Source organism: Camelus bactrianus, chromosome 20, assembly GCF_048773025.1.
Source record: "Camelus bactrianus isolate YW-2024 breed Bactrian camel chromosome 20, ASM4877302v1, whole genome shotgun sequence".
Classification (NCBI taxonomy): Eukaryota; Metazoa; Chordata; class Mammalia; order Artiodactyla; family Camelidae; genus Camelus; species Camelus bactrianus.
Genome location: NC_133558.1, coordinates 3,768,148 through 3,792,792, shown reverse-complemented (window position 1 = coordinate 3,792,792; position 24,645 = coordinate 3,768,148). Strand labels below are relative to the sequence as shown.

At 48.7% G+C, this 24,645-nt stretch overlaps 1 protein-coding gene and 1 long non-coding RNA gene across 3 annotated transcripts in view; one reads left to right on the top strand and one right to left on the bottom strand.

Annotated features, from left to right (window-relative positions):
* The window catches only part of LY86 (lymphocyte antigen 86), a 47,277-nt gene that overhangs the window by 20,509 nt on the left and 2,123 nt on the right, over positions 1–24,645 (bottom strand). For both annotated transcript variants that reach the window (XR_012500926.1, XM_074348051.1), the window contains exons 2-3: positions 1,431–1,517; positions 73–201 (exon numbers count right to left, since the gene is read on the bottom strand). Coding sequence is in view for 1 of the 2 variants with exons in the window: in XM_074348051.1 (XP_074204152.1) it covers positions 73–201; positions 1,431–1,517 (216 nt within the window). In the remaining variant the exon portion in view is untranslated. The remainder of the gene's footprint in view (positions 1–72; positions 202–1,430; positions 1,518–24,645) is intronic.
* LOC123612379 (uncharacterized) lies at positions 105–14,183 on the top strand. The gene is made up of 4 exons (XR_006719591.2): positions 105–236; positions 719–949; positions 2,072–2,220; positions 10,534–14,183. It is a non-coding gene; the product is annotated as an uncharacterized LOC123612379 (long non-coding RNA).

Sequence of the window (24,645 nt, the reverse complement as noted above, 5' to 3'; positions counted from 1 at the left end):
CTGACCTGAGCCGCGAGCTCTGGTCCACGTCTCTCTGGGCCTTGGCCCGCAGCCACCAGACAGACACCTTACCTCCTTTCTTTCTTCCGCAGAAAGAAAACTTGGGAAGATCCACTTCACAGACGGGGTAGGAGAATTTCAGGATGGACGAGCCTTTGGCGAAGAGAGCGACGTCCAGAAACAGCTCCTCGATGTCCTCTCCTGGAGGGAAAGGGAAGACCAGCTTTCCTGTCAGTGTGAGTTTCGCTGGGCACCAGAGATGTCCAGATTCATAAAAGCATGAGCCCGGGGACTTTTATTTCCATCAGTCTGCGCTCTATGGAGAACAGTTTTCTCTTCTTCTTGGTAAAAGCATTTGGGCAAGGCGACTGGGGACTGCGATGTTACCGGGACAGGCCTGGGTGTGAGGCTCGGCCCTTCCATGGATTTTGTGGGCTTGGAGCAGGGAGTTGCTCTGCTGTCAGTCCTGCCCTGACGCCCTGGCCTCTGGCTTCTGAAGCTCCTCAGCTACGTAGTCTGGGTGCCTCCCCTGAGAACGGCGGGGCTGTGGTCCAGCCTGCCCACCCCTACCGCTGATGCCGGGAGGTCATGCCAGGAAGCTTCAGCTGCTCTGCAGGGCTGACTCCCCACTCTCTCTGCCTTTGTCTCCATCCCTCCCTTTAATTTTCCACCCACTCCTCCTTCCACTTCTCCTTCCTCTCTCTCTTTCTCTTCCCAGAGCATTCACTGAGCTGCTGCTATGGAACCCAGATACTGTGCCGGGTCTGGAATGATGCATGAGAGGTGTTGGCCTCCGGGAGTGGTCCCTCCGTTTCTCTAGAATGACTCCACGTGTTCAGGCTATTAAGTCCTTCTCCTCTGGCTCTGATGCCACGGTGTTACAAGGGGGATCATCTACGAGCCACAGCAACACACTGACTGTAACAGCACGACCACACGGAAGCACACGGTCAGAAAGCATGCTAGCACATCGATGCGGGAGGAGGGAGGCGCTCTTCCACGTCTGGGCTGCTGTAGAGGTTTAGGAACTTATGTGAGCGATTAGGGGGATGAAATCATGCAAAGCTGCTGGTAGGAAGTAGACTTGTTTGTTGCTGAGATAACTAAGCAAAAAGGTCTCTCTTGAGCAGACATTAATACTTAGGCTCAAAATATTCTTTTTTTTTGCTGGATATACTGATTTCAGGTGCTTATGTCATCAAATGAGTGTCTAGGGTCTCTTCAGTACAAAAGCACAGCAATAAATGAGAATTCTGCTCTATCTGGATATTACCCAGAGAGAGGGAAGAAAGCGAACGTGGAAATAGCTCATTCTGGAGGGTGATGGGAACAGTGGTTTAGTGGCCACCGCAGTGAATGTAAGTGACAGGGTGTGTGGGCCAGGAGGAGGTTGTGCAATGCTTTATATGATGTCAATAATTTTTACTTACTCAGAACGATTCCAAATCGAATGTTGAGATTTGGTTTTAATTGTTTGGAACACTGGTCAGCAGAAAAGCCAAAATCTTGTAGCGGGTCTGCCAAGAAGAAAACAAAAGATCAGGTGTGAGGACACTGTATATTCTGCAAACTCATATTCAAAATCCACACCAATTATGTTACTTTTTTCCATATGAATTACCAAGATGAATTCAACAACGCATCGCCCAATGCTTTTCCTGCAGAAGTCCCTAATGCTTTCAGCAGACCCCCCAGGCTCTGCCAAGTCTGTGTCATGTCCTTTCCGATGACAGGTCTCAGTCTGTGAAATAAGCACAGTGTCCTGATGGGCGGATTCCATCCTTCCTCGTTAAAACTTTTATGACTGTTTGAGTTCTTTTATTTCCTGAACTGTTGGCCTTAAACCTGATTGCATAAAACATTTCACAAAGCATTTATTAGTATAATTAAAACAGATGAAAATATGTACAGATTTTCAAAGTGAAGACCTGCTTTTATAATCCCATCCCATCCCATCCCATGCCATTCAACGTAGGAATTTCTTCCAAATATTCCACTTTCTGCAAGGCACTGTGTTAGGTATCAGGGCTCCAAAGGCAATATTTTTCACACGCAATTTCTGCTCATTCAGAAAGCTCCAGTGGCTCGTCGACGCCTTGGAAGAAGAGTCAAGAAATGTTCTGCTGGCCCCACCTTCCGTACCGTACATGCCGAGTCCATCCTGGAGATCTGGGTGGCGACGGAAGCTCTCCAGCCAGTACGTTCTCCGGCAAGTCACAGGTGCCTTCTCCCGTTTCTCGTGGTCTTAGCGCTTCTGGCCATTGTCTAAACACTAAGGTCTTGCTCATTCCTATTTTTTTGTGACGGCTCCCCTGACAGTCCCCCAACTATTCTTTTGCTTCTCTGAATTCTTAAAACATTCATGCCTGCAATAGTTTTTGACGTGTACAAGCATGTATGGCGGTGTACTTTGCTCTTTGACTTGTCCCATAATAATTCATCTGAACACGGGACTCCTAAAAGGCAGGAGCCAGGGTTTTGTTCTGTTTCCGTTGTTATGTTTTCCTTTCCCTTTATGTTTCCGAGAGAGGACAGCTGACTTGAACTGAGGGTCTATGTTGCTAGTCATTGAGCTGCATACTTAATTCCCCAGGCTCTGCAGTGCCCAGCACAGAGCCTTGCCCTTGGACGCGTAGTCACCTCTCCCCAGATGCACAGAATGAATGGAAGGGTGCTCCATGTGTTAAGCTGTGGTCTCTCAGCTACAGATCCAGCCTCCTGGCTTCTGCGCTGTGCAGCTAGGGGCTCTCTGCAATGACCTTTCTCCTCTGCCATCAGCCAGAGACATGCCGGAGGGAGACCGAGGCTGAGTGGGGGGACGGACTTGCTCCTTCTTACATAGTCACTCATCCTTAAGTGTGTCCCTGGTGATGACCTATCACCCTGCCAGTGGCAGTTGGTTCCAGTGTCCAGCCCTCTTTTGCACCTTCCTGAAATCAGCTGAGCTCAGCTCTACTGGCCCCTAAGCTTCTCTGATGACAAGACCTCAGGGGCTGCCACCTGGCAGCCTGCATCTCAGCTCCACAGGCTTGTCTTTCAAACTTCCAGATTCTAAGAACCCCAATCTCTGTCGTCTGCTCATGGCTCTCAGGTGGTAGCTGCTTCCTCCCCACCCCCCACCTTTTAGATTGAAGTTTAAATGTCAGTTTACAATGTTGTGTTAATTTCCAGTGTACAGCATAGTGATTCAGTTATACATATACATATATATATATATTCCTTTTCATGTTCTTTTTCATTATACTCAGCACCCTTTTTTTTTTTGCCTTTCTGGTCCTCTAACCACCACAATTCCCTGTGTTAAATGTTCTCTGTTAAATTAACTGACACGGTCTCTGAGTTTCGGACTGGACCCAGACTGTTGGAGTGAATGCCAGTCATCAGAGACAGGCATGACTTTCCTCATTTCTCAGCTCAGGAGAGTTGGGGATAACTTACCCAGGTTCAAGAACTAGAAAGTGGCAGAGCCAAGATTCAAACCCAGACTTAAAAACAAATAAATAAAAATTTGCCGTCCAGTATTGTGCAGAGGCGTTCCCAAAGTAGAGACTTGAAGACGTTTTTTGTTGATTATTTGATTTGTGAGAGTGCCTGGAATATTCTGCGTGCAGGCATGTGGCATCTGGTCGTTCTGTTTCATAACTGGCCTCCATTTCTGCTCAGCTACGCGCTCGCGTCTGTCAGCGTGAGGGTCCCAGACAGTTAAATCGCCCGCGTGGTAGAGCTGGCGGATGCACGGCTGTTGGCGGCGTCTGCTGTGGGGACGATCACTGGGGCTCAGCCTTGCACGTCTGATCCAGGCGCGCCCCCGTGCGAGCGAACCCTCTCTGGCCCGGGCACTGGTTTTATTGGGGGGAAAAGCCGTTTTCCCTTAGGCTCCTGCTACTTTCCCATGAACATCTCGTGCCTCCCAGGGTTTATTTCAGCTCAGAGAATGGGGGCAGGGGGCACGCAGACACTCGTTCCTGCTACATGTTTGGCGCTCAGCATTGAAAAAGAGGCCAACTCATAGCCATTTAGGAAAATGCATCCTCAAAATTGTGTTTAAGTTGTTTTCTGAGGAAGGGTGAGAGAGGCTAAGCATGTGTCGCTCAGCTAATTAGCAATTACAGAATCATGCTGTCTTCTTATCAATATTTTAAAGGTATAGCTGGAGAGAGCAAACTAGGGGCGGGAGAAGGAAACAAAACATGTCCCTGGCACAGGAAGAATATTCTTGTTAGGAAAATCATCCTTATTAAAGGAACAAAGTCTTGAAGAAAGCAGTAGGTTGCTTGTCTCTGGAGACGTGAATATAAAAACAGAAAGATCGCTTAAAACGCGCTTTGGGGCTTGGTGATCTTTCCTTGCTGTTATTTCAGCTTAATATTTGAGAGTGAATTTTACGTTTGAGAGCGAATGTGCAGTTTGCAGGCGTCTCGGGGAAAGTGCCATCCGTGCCTTCCGTCCCCCACGCGCTTGCAGCTTCCCCCCGCTGACTTGCGTTTTCACTCAGGCGCTTAGCACGCTCTGCGCTGCGTTAGATTTTCTTGTAAACCGGTCATTCCTCTGCGAGATCCTGCCAGGCAGGCTCCCCGCCTCAGGGCCCAGCATAAGGTCTTAAGATTGTACCAGGTTCCAGGTAGTGGTTTGTTGAATGAATAATAGGGCTTAGAGGTGGTCAGCTTGCTGAGAGCTTTAAAACCGGGTTTCTCAGCTTTGTTACTATTGCCATTTTGGGGTGGAAATCCTTTTTTTTTGGTGGGGGCTGACCTGTGACTGTAGGATGTTAGCACACCTTCACGCACCAGATACCAGGAGGACCGCCCTCTACTCCAGCGTGACAACCGAAAACGTCTGCCACGTATTCCTGGGTGGAGAACCACTGCTTTAAAGAATTATTTTCTCAATTGCCAGGCAAATGCCTCCAAAACACCTAGCAAAATAAAAGACAGCAGGTTGCATTTTTTAAAGTAGTTTTTCTTACACCGTATAAGAATTGAGGCATCCTTGTCTGGCCTGAGTGATAGCCTTCCTCTTTGATCTGGAACCTACTATATGACACCTAGGAACATCCTGAACTAAATATAACCCCAGGGAAATATAAGAATACAGGTGAGAATAAACATCAAGGTAAAGATGATAAAAAATAAAGTTGACGGGGAGAAGGCTTTCCCTTGGACACTGGCCTCGGGTAATTTTTATCACATATAAATTGGATTATCTGCATCTGGAGCTCCTGAAAGAACACAACTGGACAGTTCACGAGAGCTGATGTCCTGGGCTTTGAGGGCTTTGATGTTTCTTCCAGACCCTTCATCGTGTGGCCGCACGTGAGCTGAGGAGAGAGGCCAAGCTCCGTGGGGAAATCCGCGATCTGTTCATTCACATCTTTTCTCCTTAGACTCTAGGCTGCAGGCTCTTTCTGTCTGTTCTGTCCACGTGTGCGGCGTCCGCCCGGGGGAGGGTGGTACTTACACTGAGTGAGCCTGACGTGCCCCAAACTGTCTCGCTGCCCCCACGCCCCCGGGACACGTGTGCCTGGAAGGCAGGCTCCTCCAAAGAGCAGATATAAATCCTGGGGGCAGGAGGAAGTGGGTGGGGAAGCTGCCAGCGGCGACAGTCAAACGTGTCATGGGCCCGTTCCTCGCTCCCCCATGGAGCAGAGCGGACTGAGATAAACACGTGGGCTTAGCGTGTGCAGAGTCTTCACATGTCTCTGCTCCAGAGCCAGTCTTCCGAGCTCTGTTGGTGGCCTGTGGTCTCCCGGGCGGGGCTGGACCCGGGGGGGGGGGCTGCTGTGTCTCTGACTGGGTGGTGTGAGGGACAGAGGAGGGGCCAGCTCTCATGCGGCCCATCCCATTTTCCATATTTCATAGCTCTGCTTGAGCTTTCTTTGAACTTTGTACTTTGAAGTTACGGTATTTTCAAAGGAAGTTGCAAAAAGATACAGAGAAGTTCCAGACATCCTTCACCAAGCATCGTCCCACGGTGACACCTCCCGCAGAGCACAATATCCAGCCAGGAGGTCGAAGCTGGCACAATTCACAGAGCGTCTTCAAATCTCACCGGTCCTACGGGCACTTGTACAGCGTGTGCGTGCGTGCCTGTGCTTGGAGTTCTATTGCTTGGGTTTTAAAAATCATTGCAAAGTGGGTGGAGCGTTGGCTTTCTTGCTCCCGTGGGAGGACGGAAGTCCTTCATCAGTGTCACCCTGGAAAAGAGCTGACAACCCTCCAGCCTCTCCTCTGCCAGCCTTTCCCACGTTCCGGTCCAAGTCCACCCAAGGTTGTCCGTGTCCTTCTTGCTGCCTGAAGGTAGTCTCTCTCTCCTCTCCTTCTCCCTTCCTCTTCCCTCCTTCCTCCCCTCCTTCTTTCTCTGTGCTCCCCGCCAGCACTTTGATGGACCACATCTTGAGATCCAGAACACTGACTTGCTTCTAAAATACCTTAACATTCGTGGTTCCTTCCCTGGGACCCACATGACTTTAGGAGCTGGTGTTGCTTCCTGAGAGTGCTGTTGGCAGGAAACAGGTTACCCCAGGGGTGTTACATACGACATGGTGTGTTTCCAATAGAGGCGAGCGAGACTCGGTGAGGGTCGAGCGCACAACAGAGGCGAGGGAGGGGCTTACCCTCAGCCCATCACTCAGAGGCACCATGAACTCGACTCTAACAGTTTATGGAGGGAAGGAAAACTTGGGCCAACAGATTGTGAGCACAACTGGTCTGCTTCTGGTTGGTTCATAAAGTGGCACTGGTTATTTCTTGTTATTTAATAAGACCCAATATGTTACAGTTCTTCAGAGAAACAGAAGCAATAGAATAGATACATAAATAGGTGCTGACATAGATACAGGGCATAGAGAACATATGTCATGTACAGACACAGAATGTACACAGCATATGCGATACCTGTCGATCATCTGTGGAGAGATTTAGTGTAAGGAATCGGCTCCTAGGATAGGAACTGGGTGCAGCTGACAACCTGAAATCTACAGGGCAGCCCAGCAGACCAGAAACTCAGGCTGCATTTCTATATTGCAGACTTGAGACTGAGTTGCCTTTCTTTCAGGACATCTCAGTCTTAAGGCCTTCACCTGATTGGACGAGGCCCATACACGGTGGAGGATCACCTGCTTTATTCGAAGTCTGCTGATCGTAGAGGTTCGTCAGCTGGTTGGATAAGCAGAAGGAGAGGAGAGAAGGTCGGACAGTCTGATGAAGGCAGAAGGGAAGTTGGGCTTTTACCTCCAGCTTTGATGGGGGCTGGTGATCACTTGGGAAGCCTGAGTTTCGAAGCCAGTGATGGTGATTTCCCCCTCCCTTGGAAGGCTCTTTGGGAAGGGGTCGGTACATCACCGTTATTACCGTAATAACAGGGAATATTTGCTTTGGCGCTTAGGATGGAGTTCCTGAGTGTGGCTGGAAATCTAGTCCCAGGCCAGATGTCAGCAGATGTACCTCTGCCATCTTGCAGAATTCTTTTCCAAATAAAACAAAATAACAAACAGATCTTGCTTTTGACTTCTTCCCTTAGGCGGGGTGTTTGCCAGTCCTGCAGGACTGTTCTCTGTTTACAGTCCAGGCCTGGCTGGGCCTGGTTCTGAAAGTTTGCTATCCTGCACGGCTGTGTTTTGATTGGGGTGTTTTCAATGTCTCGTGTGATTCCTAGGATAGCATTCAAGGGTCACTGTGGATCTCTCAAAAAAGACTGTGAGGAAGGCTTTGGCAAACTGCCATTGCTGGAAATCCATTACCATGGCAACACAAAATTAATTTCCTCTTTTCTGTCCTTGCTGAACTGGGGTGAGTTCCTTTCCCCCTTCCCTGACCTTCCTTCCCCCACCTTCCTTCCCCGCCTTTGAAGAAGAAGACTTACAAGGTGGTAAAGGTATTCTAGCTCATTGTTCTGTTGTTTCCAGATTTTTCTTTCTGTCCACCTGTCAAATCTTATTACTAGAGGACAGTACAGCAAAGCCCCCTGATGGGCCATTATTTCAAATAATTATAGCCCCCCACCCCCGCCGAAGTCTCCCCATCAGCATTCCACTGGGAATCGGCTCACACAGCCAGGGTCGGATACACGATCTAGCTTCCTGCGTCTTCAGCTCTGCTATGTGGAGTGGGTGTGCAAAGTGCTTAAACACAGATCCTGATCTCAAACACACCCAAAGTACAATGAACACGGTCACAGTGGAACATCTACTGTGTGCTCGTTACAGAGCGGGCAGGAGGCCCTGCGCCCCGCGGGCTGCCTGCTAGACTGGGGGGTTCATCTCCGAGTGGGAAGGTAGCTTTGGGCCGCCACGTTCAAAATTCTGGCTCCCTCACCTTGTCTGCCTCTTTATGCAAAAGAAATGGGAGGGGCACGGACCTGCCTGTCCCCCTTGGCCTCTGAAACCCACTTCCTCGGAATAACCCCGAGACTGGCTTCCATGAGCTGAGGAGGAGATGGTTTCTGTATCATCACAGAAACATTAGAGACAAAGAGATAAACGGCAGTGAAGACACGCTTTCATCTACGACCCCCGCCCGAAGCCTCCAGGAAGGTAACGCTACCTTGGGCGTAGACGGACAATGAACACTGAGTGCACGGTTGAACCTTGGGTTACCAAGGGGGTACCACGTTGCCACGTGGAATCTCAACGTGAGGGTCAGAGCAAACTTGACCTTATCTTACAGGTGACGGAGCACCTTAGTGGCTCCAGGATGGAAACTGTGACGTAGCTTCTCATTCCTTTTACCGAGTTCCTGGCACAAGGCAGAAGAACGCTAGGCCTCGGGGACACAGACAAATCAGATGATGCTGTGTGACCAAAAAATAGGCTCAATGAAAGATGCACGGATACTCGAATCTCTCATTTTGTAGTCAGTGTCGAGTCACCCAGGCTTCCGTGGGCCGGGCATGTCTCCCATGGGCTCGCTGCGCCCGACCTGGCCTGGCCCCTTTGCAGTTTAAACTCAGTCTTAGTGACAGGGTTGCTCTTTATTCTTTCAACAGTATTTATTAACTACCTGATGCGGGCTGGACAGTGCTCACTGCTGTGGGGCCATGGCAGGGCCAGCTCCCGACCAGGCCAGTTTCCCCAGAGCCCAGAGCCCAGAGCCCACAGCCCAAATGACCAATTTCCCCCACGTCTAGAAGCACCGGGGGTTTGCCTGTTCGGCTTGGTGTTGATAACTGTTTAACGCTCTGTTACTAATCTGAGCTCAGCCCGTGGGAGGCAGGAGGACTGAGGAAAGCTAGGCTGCTCTGTCTTTTTCTGGAAGGTTAGATTTCAGAGCGTGCGTCTGCACTGCACGTCCAGGGTGAGGATTCGGACTGCGCTAGCAGGCAGACCCCTCCACGGAAGGCAGTCTGTGGGCTCCTGGATTCCTGGGCCTAGGAACTGTGGGAACCATGGCAGCGTTTGGTGACACCAAGACACAGCCAGTGTCATATCTTATGTCCGCAGGTCCTGCCAATCTGTCCCTGCTCTGACAGGGACAAGCCCCGGGCCACGATGAACAGGGCGGTTGACTTGACGGTGGGTGACGTTGTGAAGATGCGCTCTGGGGCTTTCCTCAAATGCGGGAAGTGCTGCAAAGGAGTCCCCTCCTGCCTCTGAAAGTCACGGACGGGGCACGGCTCCAGAGAGACAGCTAAGATGTTTGTCCCCAGCATGACGCATGGGTGACAGGGCTTGGCAACCTGGCTGGGAGGTGACGAGTGACATCAGCCTGTTGTTGCTTATTTAGAGAACAGGATTTGAACCCAAAGTACCAGGAGATTCTAACATTTTTTTTTTAATGGTATAAACTTGTTTATCTATTTTATATATAGTAGTTAGTATCTGCAAATCTCAAATTCCCAATTTATCCCTCCCCCCTCCCCTTTTCCCCCAGTAATTAGAGTTCCCTCCAGAGACATGCCCAGGAGCGGGACTGCTGGATCACAGGGTATGTCTACTTTTAGTCTTCTGAGGAATCTCCACACTATTTTCCACAGTGGCTGCACCAAACTGCATTCCCACCAGCAGCGTAGGAGGGTTCCCTTTTCTCCACAGCCCCTCCAGCTTTTCTCCCTTGTGGACTTTTGAATGATGGCCATTCTGACTGGTGTGAGGTGACACCTCGTTGTAGTTTCGATTTACATTTCTCTGATAATTAGTGATATTGAGCATTTTTTCACATGCCTATTGGCTACTTGTATGTCTTCATTGGAGAACTGCTTGTTTAGGTCTTCTGCCCATTTTTGGATTGAGTTGTTTGTTTTTTTGTTACTAAGTTGTCTGAGCTGTTTGTGTATTCTGGAAATGAAGCCCTTGTCAGTCACATCATTTGCAAATAGCTTCTCCCATTCCTGGGTTGTCCTTTTGTTTTTGTTTGTGGTTTCCTTTGCTGTGCAAAAGCTTATGAGGTTAATTAGGTCCCATTTGTTTATTTTGGCTTGCATTTCTGTTGCCTGGGTAGACTGCCCTAGGAGAAATAACATGTATTTGAATCACTGATTCTCTCTCAGCCTCATGAGTGGCCAGGGCGTCAGGTATTAATGTCCCGTTTTGTGATGCAGGGGCTGAGATCCAGGGCAGCCGAGTGACCGTCTCAAGTCTCCAGACTCAGCCTCTGTCCTCACACTGCTGTGCACGAGAGACCAAAGGCAAGGGAGGCCGACTAACTGAAGAAAGAAGCAGAACGTGGGGCAGAGCCAAGAGTCCAAACACACGTGCCGAGTCCCTGCTTCTGTCACACCTCAGGCTGATCATGGGGAGGGACAGGGCAAACCCAGAGCTGCAGTTTTCCGGGCTTGTTGGCTAGGATTGCACAGGCCACTGTCATCTGCAAAGGGACAGCTGTTTCTCAGCCCAAAGAAAGCTGGAATAGCCAGAGAACAATGCAGAGGCATTAGAAGGTATTTGTAGGAATTGAGAAAAATAATGCATGGGAAGCATCCAGGCCAGTGCTGGGTGCATAGTGGACCCCGGATAGTTGAGGAAAAAAGGTAGATCCTATTGGAAACGCAATATTCTCACATTTCTGCAGTTGCAGAAAATGAAGCCAACCTCTTTTCAAATTTTTCTTCTTAACGCAAGACCACTCTAGGTTCAAAATAATTTCTGTAAGCGCAAGAGATGTTTCTGAAACAAAACCCAGATGTCAGCTAGGCCCTTGCAGCCCTCGAGGTGGAAGAAGGATCATGCCAATCGCCATTTGTGTGGGGGATGGCTTTCTCCACTGGTTCCCCGACCTGGCTGCGCAGTGGAGTCTTCCGGGCAGTTCTGTACAGTTACTGCCGCCTGGGTCCCCCCCAGGGTCCCGGTGCTGCCTGGGCGCCGAGGAATTCACCCAGTCTTGTTGGGAGCCACAGCAGTTCTGTGCGCACTCCCCGGTGGGGGAGCTGCCTGCGGGGCTCTTAGACCTGCTTTGCATCACTTCAGGCTGAAAGTTTACCCCCTTCACGGATTTCCTAAGAAATCTCCTTACAAACCTTTTCCCAAGTTTCACAGAATTTGTGAAGATTTAGGGGGTTCAGGGAAGCAACCCCCACCCCCAGGCTACCTGTCATCCTGTTCCTGTTTCCTTCCCTCCGTTTTCATCTCTCTAACCTCCTTCTCTAGAGAAATAACAAAATGTTTCTCCTCATCTCTGTGCTGAGCACTTGGAAGCCACCAGGTCCCTGGGGCCTCAGCAACTCCCGGAGTGACTTGCGAAGGAATTCTTGCAAGAAAGGCAGGGATCTGCTTAGTTAGAACCCTTGTAACAGCCCCTAAGGGATTTTTTTTTTTGTATTTAACTTCAGGAGCTTTGTCTTAATGCCAAACACTAACTCACGCAGGGAAAGGTGTGAGATGGGGCGACCAGGGCTGGGCAGAGCAGAGCAGAAGATGGACAGTCAGCTGTGGGGTGGAGGCGGTGCACAGGGCAGGGCACAGAGGGTGGGGCAGCCGTGCTGGGGAGCCTGGGGCTGGGGAGCCGGGACCTGCGGGGGCTCCGCAGAGCCCTGAGCTGAAGGGGAGAGCGATCATTTGTGTGTGGGGATCCAAGCAACCCTCGAAATGCAACCAAAACAAAAAAAAACTTGTGTTTGTAAATAATAGACGTCAGCCTTAATGAAGGAAATGCTTAAAACGCCAGCCCCGTCTTTTGTAGCCTGATCAGCTTTACTTTCCAACGGCCTCTGTGCTTAGGAAAGCGGCCCAGGTGCTGGGTTGGGTACCACTCTCGGCGGAGCGTGTCGTGTTATGTCGTGCACGTCTGACTTCTGTCTGCAGGCGTCCGTGACCTTTGGGGACAGAATGTCTACTCGTCTATCAACTCTTTCCCTGAGCATGATTTTCCTTACTGAGCAGCTGTTTCTGTCCCTGGACACAGGCACAAATATAGGCTGTACCCCCAAGAACAACTTTTCCTCTTTCAGGAAAGAAGGTTTAAGCTATAAACAGACAATCCAGATTATATCTCCCTACGAATTTTAGAATGAAAGGAAAAACCCAACTCACAGCTCCTTTACTGTTTCTGAATTCCCCACTCTGACAATTCCTTGTCTGGCTCATTGCACTATGAGAAGGGGGCTGGATAAATGTTTGTTGAGTGAATGAAGGAACATTGATAAACAATCACATGGGGGGTTAGGGTGGGGAAGTAAGGGACCATGTCACCTTAGCTGTAACTGAACTGATGTCGGAAATAGGTCACCTGGTCCTTTAGCTCCTCAACTGTTTTGCTGACATGTTTCCTTTTTAATAAGTCTGAACCTCAGTTTCCCCTCTCCTTACACACAGGCATAAAGATTACTCTCCCTGTCATAGTTCTCTGAACTCAGTCCGGGGAGGGGGCAGTAAATAGTCCTCCAGTTCCGCTGTGTTTGGGACACACACCTGAAACCAGAGCAGCATTCACAGTGTGCCCGCAATTTAATTCTTCCTATTTTGGGTAGATGCCGAGAAAGTAAGAGCGGGAGGGGCTACTTCAACATCTCCGACAAAGAGCTGGGTACCCGTCGCGTGGGCCTGAATTCCTGCACCCCTGATTCCTGCTTGACAGCAAGCCGGGTTGCCTTTGCAGCCCTTAAACACACCCACCACACACAAACACCCACCCACACACATACACACCCACCACAAACACACCCACCACACATATACACACCCACCCACAGAAACAACACCCCCGCCCCGTCTCGCTCCGGCCGTCCAGGCTGCTTTAGGGAATTCTTTCTCAGCGAAGTTCTAGGAACAGCTGCTCCTACTTAGAATTCCGTCGGGATGACAGCCAGCCATCACCCCGCCTCCCTGCGCTGCCTCACCTGAAAAAGGAGGAACTTGGCACCATTTTAAGCTCCACACTTTCTTCTGGTGCCAGCTCCTCAGATGGCCAGGGCCGGGGAGTCTGCACTGTGTGTGGGGTGGGGACCTGCCCTGCTGACAGTATTCCTGAAAATGAGACGCTGGCTCAAAGTTAGGGGTCAGGTCTTTTTTTTAAAAACTATTTATTCTGAAATACTGATAGACTTACAGAAAGTTGCAAAAGAGTACAGAGAGGTTCTGTGTGTCCTTTAGGAACCTCCCGTCACGCTAACGTCCTACATAACTGGATCTCAAAACCAGGACATGGACACTGATGCAAGCCACAGACCACTTTTCACATGCGTTCGTGTGTGTGCGTGCACACGTGGGCATGTGCAGTTCTGTGCGATTTTATCCCATGTAACGACCAGCATAATCAAGATACAGACACAACCTTCCTCATGCTGCCCTTTGACAGCCACTCCCACCCTACCTCTCCCTTCCCTACCCTCGAAACCACTAGTCTCGGCTCCATCAATACAATTTTGTCATCTTGAGAATGTTATATAAATAGAACCATACAGTAGGTAAGCTTTCTTCTTAACTTGCTATATATATATATACATCTTATAGATATATGTGTATATATGTAATTGAAGTATAATTGACTTAGAGTATTATATAGTTTCAGGTGTATAGCATAGTGATTCAATAGTTTCATACATTACAAAATGACCACCACATATGCAGCCTTTTGAGATTGGGGCTCTTCATTCTGCCTAGTGCCCTGGAGCCCCATCCAGGGGGTCGTGTGTGTCAGTAGCTAGTTCATTTTTGCCGCTGAGTTGTTTTCTGCAGCGTGGATGTAACTCGTTTGCTCCCCTGTTGAAGGACCTCTGGCCAGTTTGGGGCTATTACAAATAAAGCTGTTACGATCTTTCACCTACAGGCTTTTGTGTGAACATAGTCTTCATTTCTCTGGGATAAATACCCGGACTGAGATTGCTGGGCGAAGAATATGCAAAAGTAAGTGCATGTTTGGTTTTATAAGAAACAGTCCGTTTTCCAGAGTGGCTGTACATTTTACACTCCCTCCAGCATTGTAGGCAGGTCCTCTGAAGAGAAACTCTTGCCAAAGAATCTTGTCCCCTGCGAGAAATCAGGAGAGGGGCTTGCAGTCAACGTGGGGTCAACAGCATCAATGCCCACTCAGCCTTCAAGATTCTGGCAAAACTCCCTCCATGATAGGAGACTGACGCTCCCAGGAATGATGGAACACCAGGAGCCGTGCTGTGTGCACACAGCCATGGCTAACTGTTAACGCCTGGATGGGGCAGGGCAGCCTGGAGGACCAACCGTGATGGGGTTTCCTTCTTTACCATCCCCCCTTCTTTCCCAGTGCTGCGTTCAGGGCCCCCGAGGCAGTTTTGGTCACACTTTGTCACCTGGAGTCCTGAAGAACAAGGGATAATTCTTGAGAGTTGTTCCCCCAAGTTCATTCTAGTGTGAGGTCAACTTACTCTATATTTCTCCCCCTCGAGTGTTGCTCTCCCCATGCTTGGTAATGAATCGTCCACTGCTGCCTCTGGTCCCCCATCAGACCCACATGAAGAAACATCAATTTACACCCTTCCTAGGAAGCAAGCCTAGTGACGGAGCCGATGGGCTATCCTAGTCTGTTGGGCTGTCATCACAAAATGCCACAGACTGGGTATTCATTCATTTCTCACAGATCTGGAGGCTGGAGAGTCCAAGATCAGGATGCTGGCTGATTCGGGTCCTGGTGGGAACCCTCTTCCTGGTTTGCAGGCTTCTGGATGTGTGCTCATATGGCAGAGAGAGAGAGTGTATAATATATATACTAATATATGTATTAGTAATAAGGGTGCTAATCCTATTACAGAGCCCCACCCTCATGACGTCAGCTAACCCTAGTCACCTCCCAAGACTCCACCTCCAAATACCATCACATTGGGATTTAGAGCCTCAGCACGGAACTTTGGGGGAGACACGTCCAGTCTATAACAGGTGGGAAGACCCTCCTCTTCACTGTTAGCAGTCGGCAAAGGGGACACTATTTCTGAATGTGACCACTCTGATTTAGGATGAGCACAGGTGCCTCACAGAAGACACTGGAAGGAAGACAAAGTGTTCAAGGGGGATCACAGACTCATTCTTCACCGGAGAATAAGAGGCAGTATCTCTAGGACATGAAATCAACTCTTCCTAAAGATACCATGGAGATTTCCCGAGAAGGTGGAGTGGGTACCCACTGGGAGTTCCTGTGTCCTGTACTGAAATCAGGGGAGCCAGATTCCTCATCCCACTGCATTTCTCACATCATGAGGTGGAGCAGCATGGGTCTGCTGGATGTCCCGACCTGGCAATAAGTCTGTCCCTGACGGGAAAGTGGGAGATGCTTCTCACTGGTGTGACACAGACCACCCAGAAATAGTCTCCCATGGCGTGAGTAGCAGGACTGCAAGCACTCACTGGTCGATGCTGGAGGAGGAAAGAACCAGCTGCCTTTGGCTTGGACCCTCTGCCAGCAAATGAGATTCCTAATTAAGAAAAGGACTCATTTCTCTGCTTCCTGAATCAACACAATCCTATTATTTCCCTCTTGATTAGAGGATTAAAAATACTCTTGCTAAAAATATAAAGAGAGTTCTGTTGGAAGATAGCAAACTGGCATGAAAAATAAGATGGGAGACCTGGCTTCAGATGAATAAATGCGAATTGTGCACCTGCAGAACAAGCACAGCCTTCCTGCCCCCACGGACCAGCACGCGAGTTCAGTGCAGCCTGAGAGCTGATCCCAGCGAAGTCTCACTCAACACCTCACCCGTCGCCTTCGCACCACCGCTGGAACCATTTGGATATCTTACAGCCTTTTCTTGCCATCTGTTCGTGTGTTTTCAGAACATGGCATTTAAAAACTATTACTGTATGGAAACATTACTAGACAAAACTGGTGAAGCTAGAGAAATTCTTCTACATACCTTTGCCCAGACTTAAGCTGCAGAGAAATGGAAAGGAGAGTCTTGGGCTGGGAAGCTTTTTCTGACACAAGAAGACATAGACGCCCATGACAGTTAGTCACTGTGAAAAATTGGAAGAACCTAAGTATTTATCAAAAGGAGAATGTATACAATTGTAGTCTTTGCAAATAATGATACACTCCACAGCTGTGAAGACGGGTTAGCCAACGCTATGCATGCTAGCTATGTCTTGGAATCACGTAATATGTTAGTCCCAAAATAAACTGTTAATTCAACTCTCTCATTAATTCCAAAAAAATTTTAGATTAGGTTTTTCTATGTCAGCAGTCATACTGTATGCATGTAATAATATTTCATATCCTCTTTTCAAATCCTTAAGCATTTTATTTTTCTTGGCTTACTGTGCTGGCTAGGGCCTTCAGTGCAATGTTGAATAGAAGTGACAAGGGTGGGCACTTTTGCTCAGTTCTTGGTTTTAAAGGGAATGCTTCCAGTGTCTCACCGTTAAATGTGATGTTGACTGGCGATCTGTCTTTTAGGTACATTTCTCTAAAGAGTGGAGATATGGTTTTTAAAATTCAATCTGGTAGACCCTCAAAAAATTAAAGATAGAGCTACCATATGATCTAGAAATTCCACTTCTGGGAACATGTCCAAAGGAAACACAAACATTAACTCAAAGAGATATCTTTACCTCCATGTTCATAGCAGCATAATTTACAAGGGTCAAGACATAGAAACAACCTAAATGTTCTTTGAGGGATGACTGGGTAAACAAGTTGTGATACATATATATATGATATATATGTATTTTATATATATATAAAATGAAATATTCAGACATTAAAAACTGTGAGATAATAATGTTTGTTGTTTTAAGCTAACTTTTAGGTTAATTCATTACACGACAATAGGAAAAATACATTCTTGTTTCGAATTAGATACTATTATCATCCTCCTCACATTTACTGCTTATTTAAATTTCTCAATCTTTCCCTCCCATTCCATCTTGTGTTTCAGAACTTATTTCTGGGATCATTTTATTTCTTTTTTGAAGTACGCTTTATAAAATTCCATCCCTGAGAGTCTCTTGGTGGCTTTAGATTTGGTTGTCCAAAACAGCCTTCAGTTCCCTCTTATTTTTGAGTGGTATTTCGCTAAATACGGAATTCGAGGTTGACTGGTGTGTCCTTTTTCCTCAGTGTCCTGCTGTTGCGATGAAACCTGCTGTCAGTCTACACAGGATTTCTTGCCGCGTGATCTCTCTTGCTGCTTACACCAGTTGTCTCTCCTTTGTTAGCTCGTGGTTTTACTCCGATGGTCTAGCTGAGGAATGCTTCTCGTGAATCCCACGTGGGAATTGTTGGCTTGCTGAATCTGAAGATTCATGTCTTTTATCAATTCCAGAGAATCCCAGCCTTTCTGTCTTCAGAAGTTGCCCTTTCCCTGTTTTCTCTATTTTGTTCTGTAGCTGGAGCTCATGTCTCTTTGTTTCTCTGTGATGCATTTGGAGTAATATCTCCAGATCGTTCATCCAGTTCATTAGTTCTCACTAAGCTATTTTTAAATCTGTTTTAACCTAACCCTTATATTTTTTTAGTTCAACAATTATATATTTTATTTTAAGGGCTTCTATTTGATTCTTTTTCAAACCTTTTGGCTCTTTTTTTTTTTTTTTGACATTATATTTTTCCTTGCTCACATTTTAGTTTCCCTCTTTTAACTTTTAACAAATGACATGTTCTTATTTTATATTCTGTAGCTTGTATTTTCTAAATCTTACTTAGTTAGGGATACGGTTCTGCTTTTCGTTTTTCTGATGACTTTCCCTCATGGTCATTTATTTCTTTGTGTTTTAAAATTTTGCATTGTGAACTCAATCTTGAGAAATCATGTGAAATCTGAACTGAAAGTGTGTCCCTCCAGAGATAATCTACATTTTTTCTTGCCAGTTGGCCCCAGGTGTTCCCAATCAAGACCTACTTTAATTAAATTTCTAGGCTTGGGACTTCCTGGATCATGAAGATAACATACATTTAAGCCCCAACCTGTGGTGATCTCAGGTCTGGGGCGACTGATTCTCAGGGAAGCCCTATTTCTCCAGAGGCCAGGCAGAGTCAAGTAAGTTTCCTTGTCTTCCATTTTGCTGAAGAGTGGATTTTTTTTCTTACCCACTTTTTTTATTGTGTCTGTAACTCTTTGAAGGTCCTGGCTTCATGGTGGGACTGATTTCCATCTTGTGCAGCACAAGGCATGGTTGCCAGGCTCCCACACAGCCGTGGAAGCCACGTCTGGCTCCTGGAGACCGACAGCTGTTCTGGGGGCGGACATGGCTTAGGTGCTGGCTTTCACTCTGCTTTTGTGCTTTCTCTTAGTTTTGGCTTCTGGAGACCTCCCACTTATCCTTTTGTCTTGCAAGCTCAGCTATGCATTTAAAAATATTTGTGCCCCATTTTACCCAGGTTTTTTGCAGCAAGGCTGTTTTCCATGATGTGGAGACCAGAAGCTTGCTCGCTCTGTATGCACGGGTCATTTTTTGTGGGTTGTCTTGGTCTCTGTTCCGCCAGTCTCCTCGTCGTGAGAGCTTCTGTGTACGTGAGTGATTCCAATGCACACGGGCGCTGCAGCAGAGTGCTCATTCCCTCCAAAGCCTTCCTGCGGTCACCTAAGGCTCTGCCTGAGCACTTTCTGCCTTTAAAACCCTTTCCCTGAAGGCCATCGGGGAGTCTGGGTGTTCGGAGCACTGGCCATCAGGGCTCCTTGTTTGGTGCCTATAATAAACGCTGCCCTTTCCTTCAGCACAGCCCCGTGCCAGTAGACTGGCTTTCTGTGCATGGACGAGTGGGCCCAAGTTTGGTTCAGTAACGTGACCAGACTGAACTCTCCCCTCCCTACAGCAGAGGCTGCACATGGCTAGGCCCTGACTTGCTCTTAGCTTTGAAGAGGTGCTCTGTTGGCCTGCACCAGGTTTAAAAACACTCAGACTAGTTGCCAAATTCATAAAACAGAAGATTGTGCTTCTAGATCAGGAACTTTTCTTTTGAAACATGAGACGAGGCAGACTGGACACCCCAGGCCCCACAGTCCGACGTGGTGATCGGTTGGAACTGAACCAGACAGTCGTTTCCACGTGGAGACGAAACAAGGGCTCCTGTCACTGTCACTTTCTGTTGTTTGTTACAACTGACACACGTCACTCACTCACAGTTTGCCTTTTCCATGAGGGTACTTGAGCATTTGACCCAGGCTCTACATCTGGGATGGGCGGGATGGAAGGAGACGGGGAGTTTTGCAGGAACCACATGGCCTGCTCTCTCTTGCTGCTCTCCTGCCCCACTTCTCCGGAATCCTGAAGGTCTGCTCCCCAAGGAAGGCAGCTCTGCTGAGACCCCGAGAGCAGGCAGTCTTTGCAGTCACCTCCTGCTCGTCATGTTGGTTGCTGGCTCTGAAACCCCAGACACAGTTGCATTAGGACATGATACTTGCTAGCTAACTTGTGCTGCTTTTAACCTCTGGTCCAAGTCAACCAAGAGCCATGGACAATGTTCTCCTCACGCATTTTTTGGGCGAGGGGAGGGCTGTACACTGTCACTCACACAAAAATTGTTCTTTCATTTAGTTAGAGCCAAAGCCAAATGTGAGGCGGAGGGGCCGTTCGCCCTGGAAAACAGTCTCTCTGCCCGCTCTCCATCTTGCTTGGATTCCGAGCAGCGCCGTGTAGGTCAGGCCAGAATTTAGCCTCTGAGAACTGAGGCTCCTAGGATTTCCCTTCTGGAATAGCCATCATCCAAGAACCAGAGCTGAGCCTGCCAACCCCAGTGGAGGTGGGGTGCGAGGACTGGGGCATCTGCCTTGGTGGCTGGAGCTGGTTGTACTTGGCAAGATTTTCTACATGTGGAGGAAGGAGCAAAGGAAGCAGGCTGCTGGCATCAAGCTTCGGGGCTTCAGGGGCCCGAGTCACCTGCTGTGTTTTCATCAGGGGTCCTCTGTTACGGTTACTTGTTTTCTAAGTGGTGTTGGAATCCTTAGTGAGGCTTGTACCACCGAAGAAGGCAGCTTTTATTCCAAGTAACTTCTTGCCTTGTCTGCGCCATGAAACGATGTCATTTCTATGGAGTCTGCAATGATATGCATTTATGGAACGAAATGGTCCTCTCAGTATTACAAATGAGCCCCCGTAGGTCTCTCGTATGTAGAAAGGTCTTGTTTCATAGGGGCCTGGCTAGAAGGGACGTGGGTAAAACACCTTAAGAGAAGGGCCGCCTAGAAAGGGGATCCTTTGCACTTCGGGGCAGAGGGTATGAAGGGGAAGGTCTGGTCTTGGAGCAGGTGGTCTCTGTGACCTGAAATTGAGTGAGCTCACATCACGGCTCTTAGGCCAGAGAGAGGACGGGGAGCTGGCCTGGGAGGGTCCTGCTTTGCGGCTGTGGTCGGGACACGTTGCTTCTTGGGCTTTGAGTTTCCTCTTCTGAACACAGAGGTGCTTGGACTGAAGCCCTGAGGTTCTGTCCAGCCAGAACATTTCCCAGCTCTGTAAGAGGTCCCCAGTGTACCCTGAGCCTGTGGGCGGGGGCTGGAAGGATGCCGACCTCTCCCCACGTGCCTGCAGAACACCAGGCTTGTGGAGAAATAAGTGGTCATGTGACAGCGCCTGGCCACCCTGGCTCCTTTCAAAGCCAGTTCACATCCAGGACCACAATAGGTGGCCACAAAGTTCCACTGTCAGAAACTGAGCCTTCAGCCTCACAGCATAAGGCTGCGCCCGGGAGCTGCTCTAGGAACCCGGCCCGGGGCTGGAACATGCGTCCCTCCCCGCTGTTTGCAGCCAGACAGCAACTGCAGACTGCAGCGGGGAAGACCTCCACGCCGGCCACGGGCCTGGGGACGGACAGCAAGGCAGCGCGCGTGGGGCTGTTTCCCACCTGTGACTGGGAGCGTCCTCTCTTTTGCCGACGGGGGCAATACTCCCAGACAGCTTCTGGGGCCAGGAAGAAAGGCCGTGCCTGTGGCTTTGAAGACCTCATCTCTCCTCATGCCGTCTAAGAACCGCTTAGCAGACCTGTCCGGGTGACGCAGCCTGAACAAAGATGAGGAGGAAGCTGGGTCGCATCCTAAGCACTGGATGAGCGCGAAGCCTTGTTCTTAGTTATTTGGAGACTCAGGGCGTTTTCACCCGACTGGATAGACCAGAGAGAGCGACACCATTTTTTCTATCTTTGTAAGTAGGTGGGAGTAAGGACGAAGAATTGTGAATAAGCTAGGGGGGAAAAAAGTATATACACACACACACGTAACAAAAGGACTCAGAAGAAATTAGAACAAAAGGACCAATCCGCCCAAGTGGTCTCACATAAAACCTGGGCTGAAAGCTGGACCAGAGTCACATCAGCACCAGCAACCACAGAGAACATGCAGGTCGCGAGACAGTCCAAAGCCACGTTCTAAGAGGATGACTGGCAAAATGTTGTAAAGACAAGCCTCCTCTGTGCAGACGGAACGCACCACCTCCTCTGAATGACCCCTCTGATTACATCTTTGGCACTGAGCTGGCAGGGAGGCCTTTCCAGCAAAGCTGACAGGCCCGCCTAATGCAGAGCAGCGCTAGGACAATGAACGACATCGCAGTGACCCAGGGGAACCCACACCGACTGACCACGAGAGCGCAGCAGGGTACAGGGAGTTCTGTGCAAGGAAGGGGCTTAAAGGGTCCTCAGGACGTAATAGGTCAAGTTTGAGGGCCGAGAGCTCGACTTTCTGACCAGCCACCAGGCCCAGGGTCAACTGACTGGTAACTCAAGGCCTTGGCTGGTCTGAGTGGTAGACTTCACCTTTGGTCTGGAACATACTCGACACCTAGGAAAATACTGAGTGTACTGAGTATATTACTGAACATACTGAACAAATACCGAAAATACTGAGTACGTTGCCATAGCCCCAGGAAAATACAAGAATCCAGGGAAGAATAAATATCAATGTAAAGATGATTAATAAAGGTAAACCCACAGTACCAATATTTTGACACCAGTTTAGGAAAAGGTTACTAGTAGGTGGACCAAATACTGTGATGACTTACGCTGGCTTTGCCTGCTTTTAACGATTTTTAAAGCTTTTAAGGAATTTGTTTAGATGCTAAAGACAATTCTATGAATACATTTGTGACCCATGTATAGATATGCCTGTGATACAGTTAACTGGCTAAATTTACAAAATTTTGATTTATTAATTATGCAAGTAGAAGTTTAATTGTTCGAAGGGATATTTGTAATACTTACGGGAAGCACTGAACTGAGCACTAAAACAGACAGAGAAGCCCTCCCTCCCAGTAAGAAAGAGCTCAGCGTGGGGAAGGCTTCTGACAGCAGATAGGCAGAGGGAGCCTGGTCGTTCTAATCTGGGGTTCTCACTGGGGCTGGCACAGCTCCTCCTGGCCAGAGCGGAGATGTCAGGCCTCAGCTGAGGGAGCCCGTGAACGTCACTGGCTCGGCCGGCAGCCTGTGTGAATCTCACCGTATCTGTGCTTGGAAGTGGCTCTTTCTGGGCTGAGCATCCTTTTCTTTTTCCTCCCAGCCATTGGCTTGGTTACCGCTCACTTCTGTTCTGAAGGCAGATAGGCACTGCAGGGGGAACTGGCGCAGAATTCCAAGAAGGCACGGAGGCACAGTGAGGCCTCCTTGGACCCCTCACAAGGAGGCTGGCAGATGCTGGCGTGCAAGTTGCCCGCCGCGCAGCAATCACCGCAGCGCGGTCCAGGCGGGGGCGGGGATACTGGGATGCTGGTTTCCCTGGGAGACCCCGGCGTACTTCTGGGGGGGCTCACTTGTCTGCTCTGGGACCCCAGAACGAAATGCTGGGTCAGGAGCCTGGGCTGTCACTTCACAAGGCATCCCAGACAAGGAAGGAACGCCAGCCCAGAGGACACGCAGTTTCTGGGTGGGTCGCCTTTTTCTTTTAATTAACATTCACCCCTAGCCTGTTGTTTGGGGTTGGGGTTTGGAGGGGAGTGACTTCCCAGCCTCCCACCCCTCTAACCTCGAGCTTGGTGGGCACGCCCCTTTGTGCCTTCCAAGTGCTCTGACCAAAGAGGGCGCTGCCAGCTGGGGGTGCCTGGGTCTCGGGAGCCTGGTGCCTGCCGGGCTTTTCCAGGTGCTCCAGCCACGTGAGCGGGGCTCCTTGCCTTTGGTCCCGCACTCCCCCTTCTGCAGGCCTGAGTCTGCACCCTGGTCCAGGACCTCACGCTGGCGGCTGCTTTGGGAATATATCCTCTGTGCTGTCCTCTCTGTAGAAACAGCTGCAGCGGGGAACAGCCCTACCCCGTCTCTACCTTCCCAAAGAGGCTTCTCCCCAAACGTGAGCTAAGCTGCCCCTCTGATTTTGCCTGAGGATGGAAAAAGCCTCTTCCACTCACAGACTCGACTTTTTTCTGTCCAGAAGTCCCTATTCAGTTAAGTTAGCATCTCTTAGAAAGCACTCAGCCACAAAGAGAATGAAATAATGCCATTTGCAGCAACATGGTTGGACCTAGAAATGATCATACTAAGTGAAGTAAGCCAGAAAGAGAAAGAAAAATACCATCTGATATCGCTTAAGTGGAATCTAAAAAAAAAAGACACAAATGAACGTATTTATAAAACAGAAACAGATTCGCAGATATGGAAAACAAACTTATGGTTACCAGGAGGAAAGGAGGGATGGGGAGGGATAAATTGGGAGTCTGGGATTTGCAAATGCTAACTACTACATATGAAATAAACAACGAGGTTCTACTGCACAGCACAGGGAACCATATTCAATATCTTGTAACAACCTATATTGGAAAAGGATATGAAAAGGAACATATACATGAAACTGAATCACGGTGCCATACACCAGAAACTAACACAACATTGTAAATCGACTATACTTCAATTAAAAAATCAGAAATAAAACAAAACAAAGCAAAGCACTTAGGAGAAGTAACGTTGCCTTGGAGTCTCGGCCATAGGTGATAACAGCCATCGGGAAGCAGGGTGGAACCCCGGAGGGCTTGCAGAGGCACACCTGAAGGCGGGGCTGTGTTTCCAAAAACTCCTGCCAACTTTTTACTTTTTCCTGTTTCCCTTTTTAAAAAATCTGCATCTCAGGGCTGAAATTCTTCTTTTTCTTTTCTTTTCTTTAAATCAACTTCCTGTCTTTAAGTGTGGGCAGAAAGGCTGCACTTTCTGCTCAAGGCTGCTGGCTGTTTAATCCTGCTGCCCCAGGTCGTCCCTCTGAAACTGCATCTTTGTTTCTCCGGCTGTTTGTTTACTTTTCTTCCCTCGCCCAGCAGTTACATCCCTCCTAGTCTAGGAAAATAAACAGAGCAATTGCTTCCTGCGGATCGTTTTTTTAAAGTATTGTTAAATGACCAAATAACTGGCC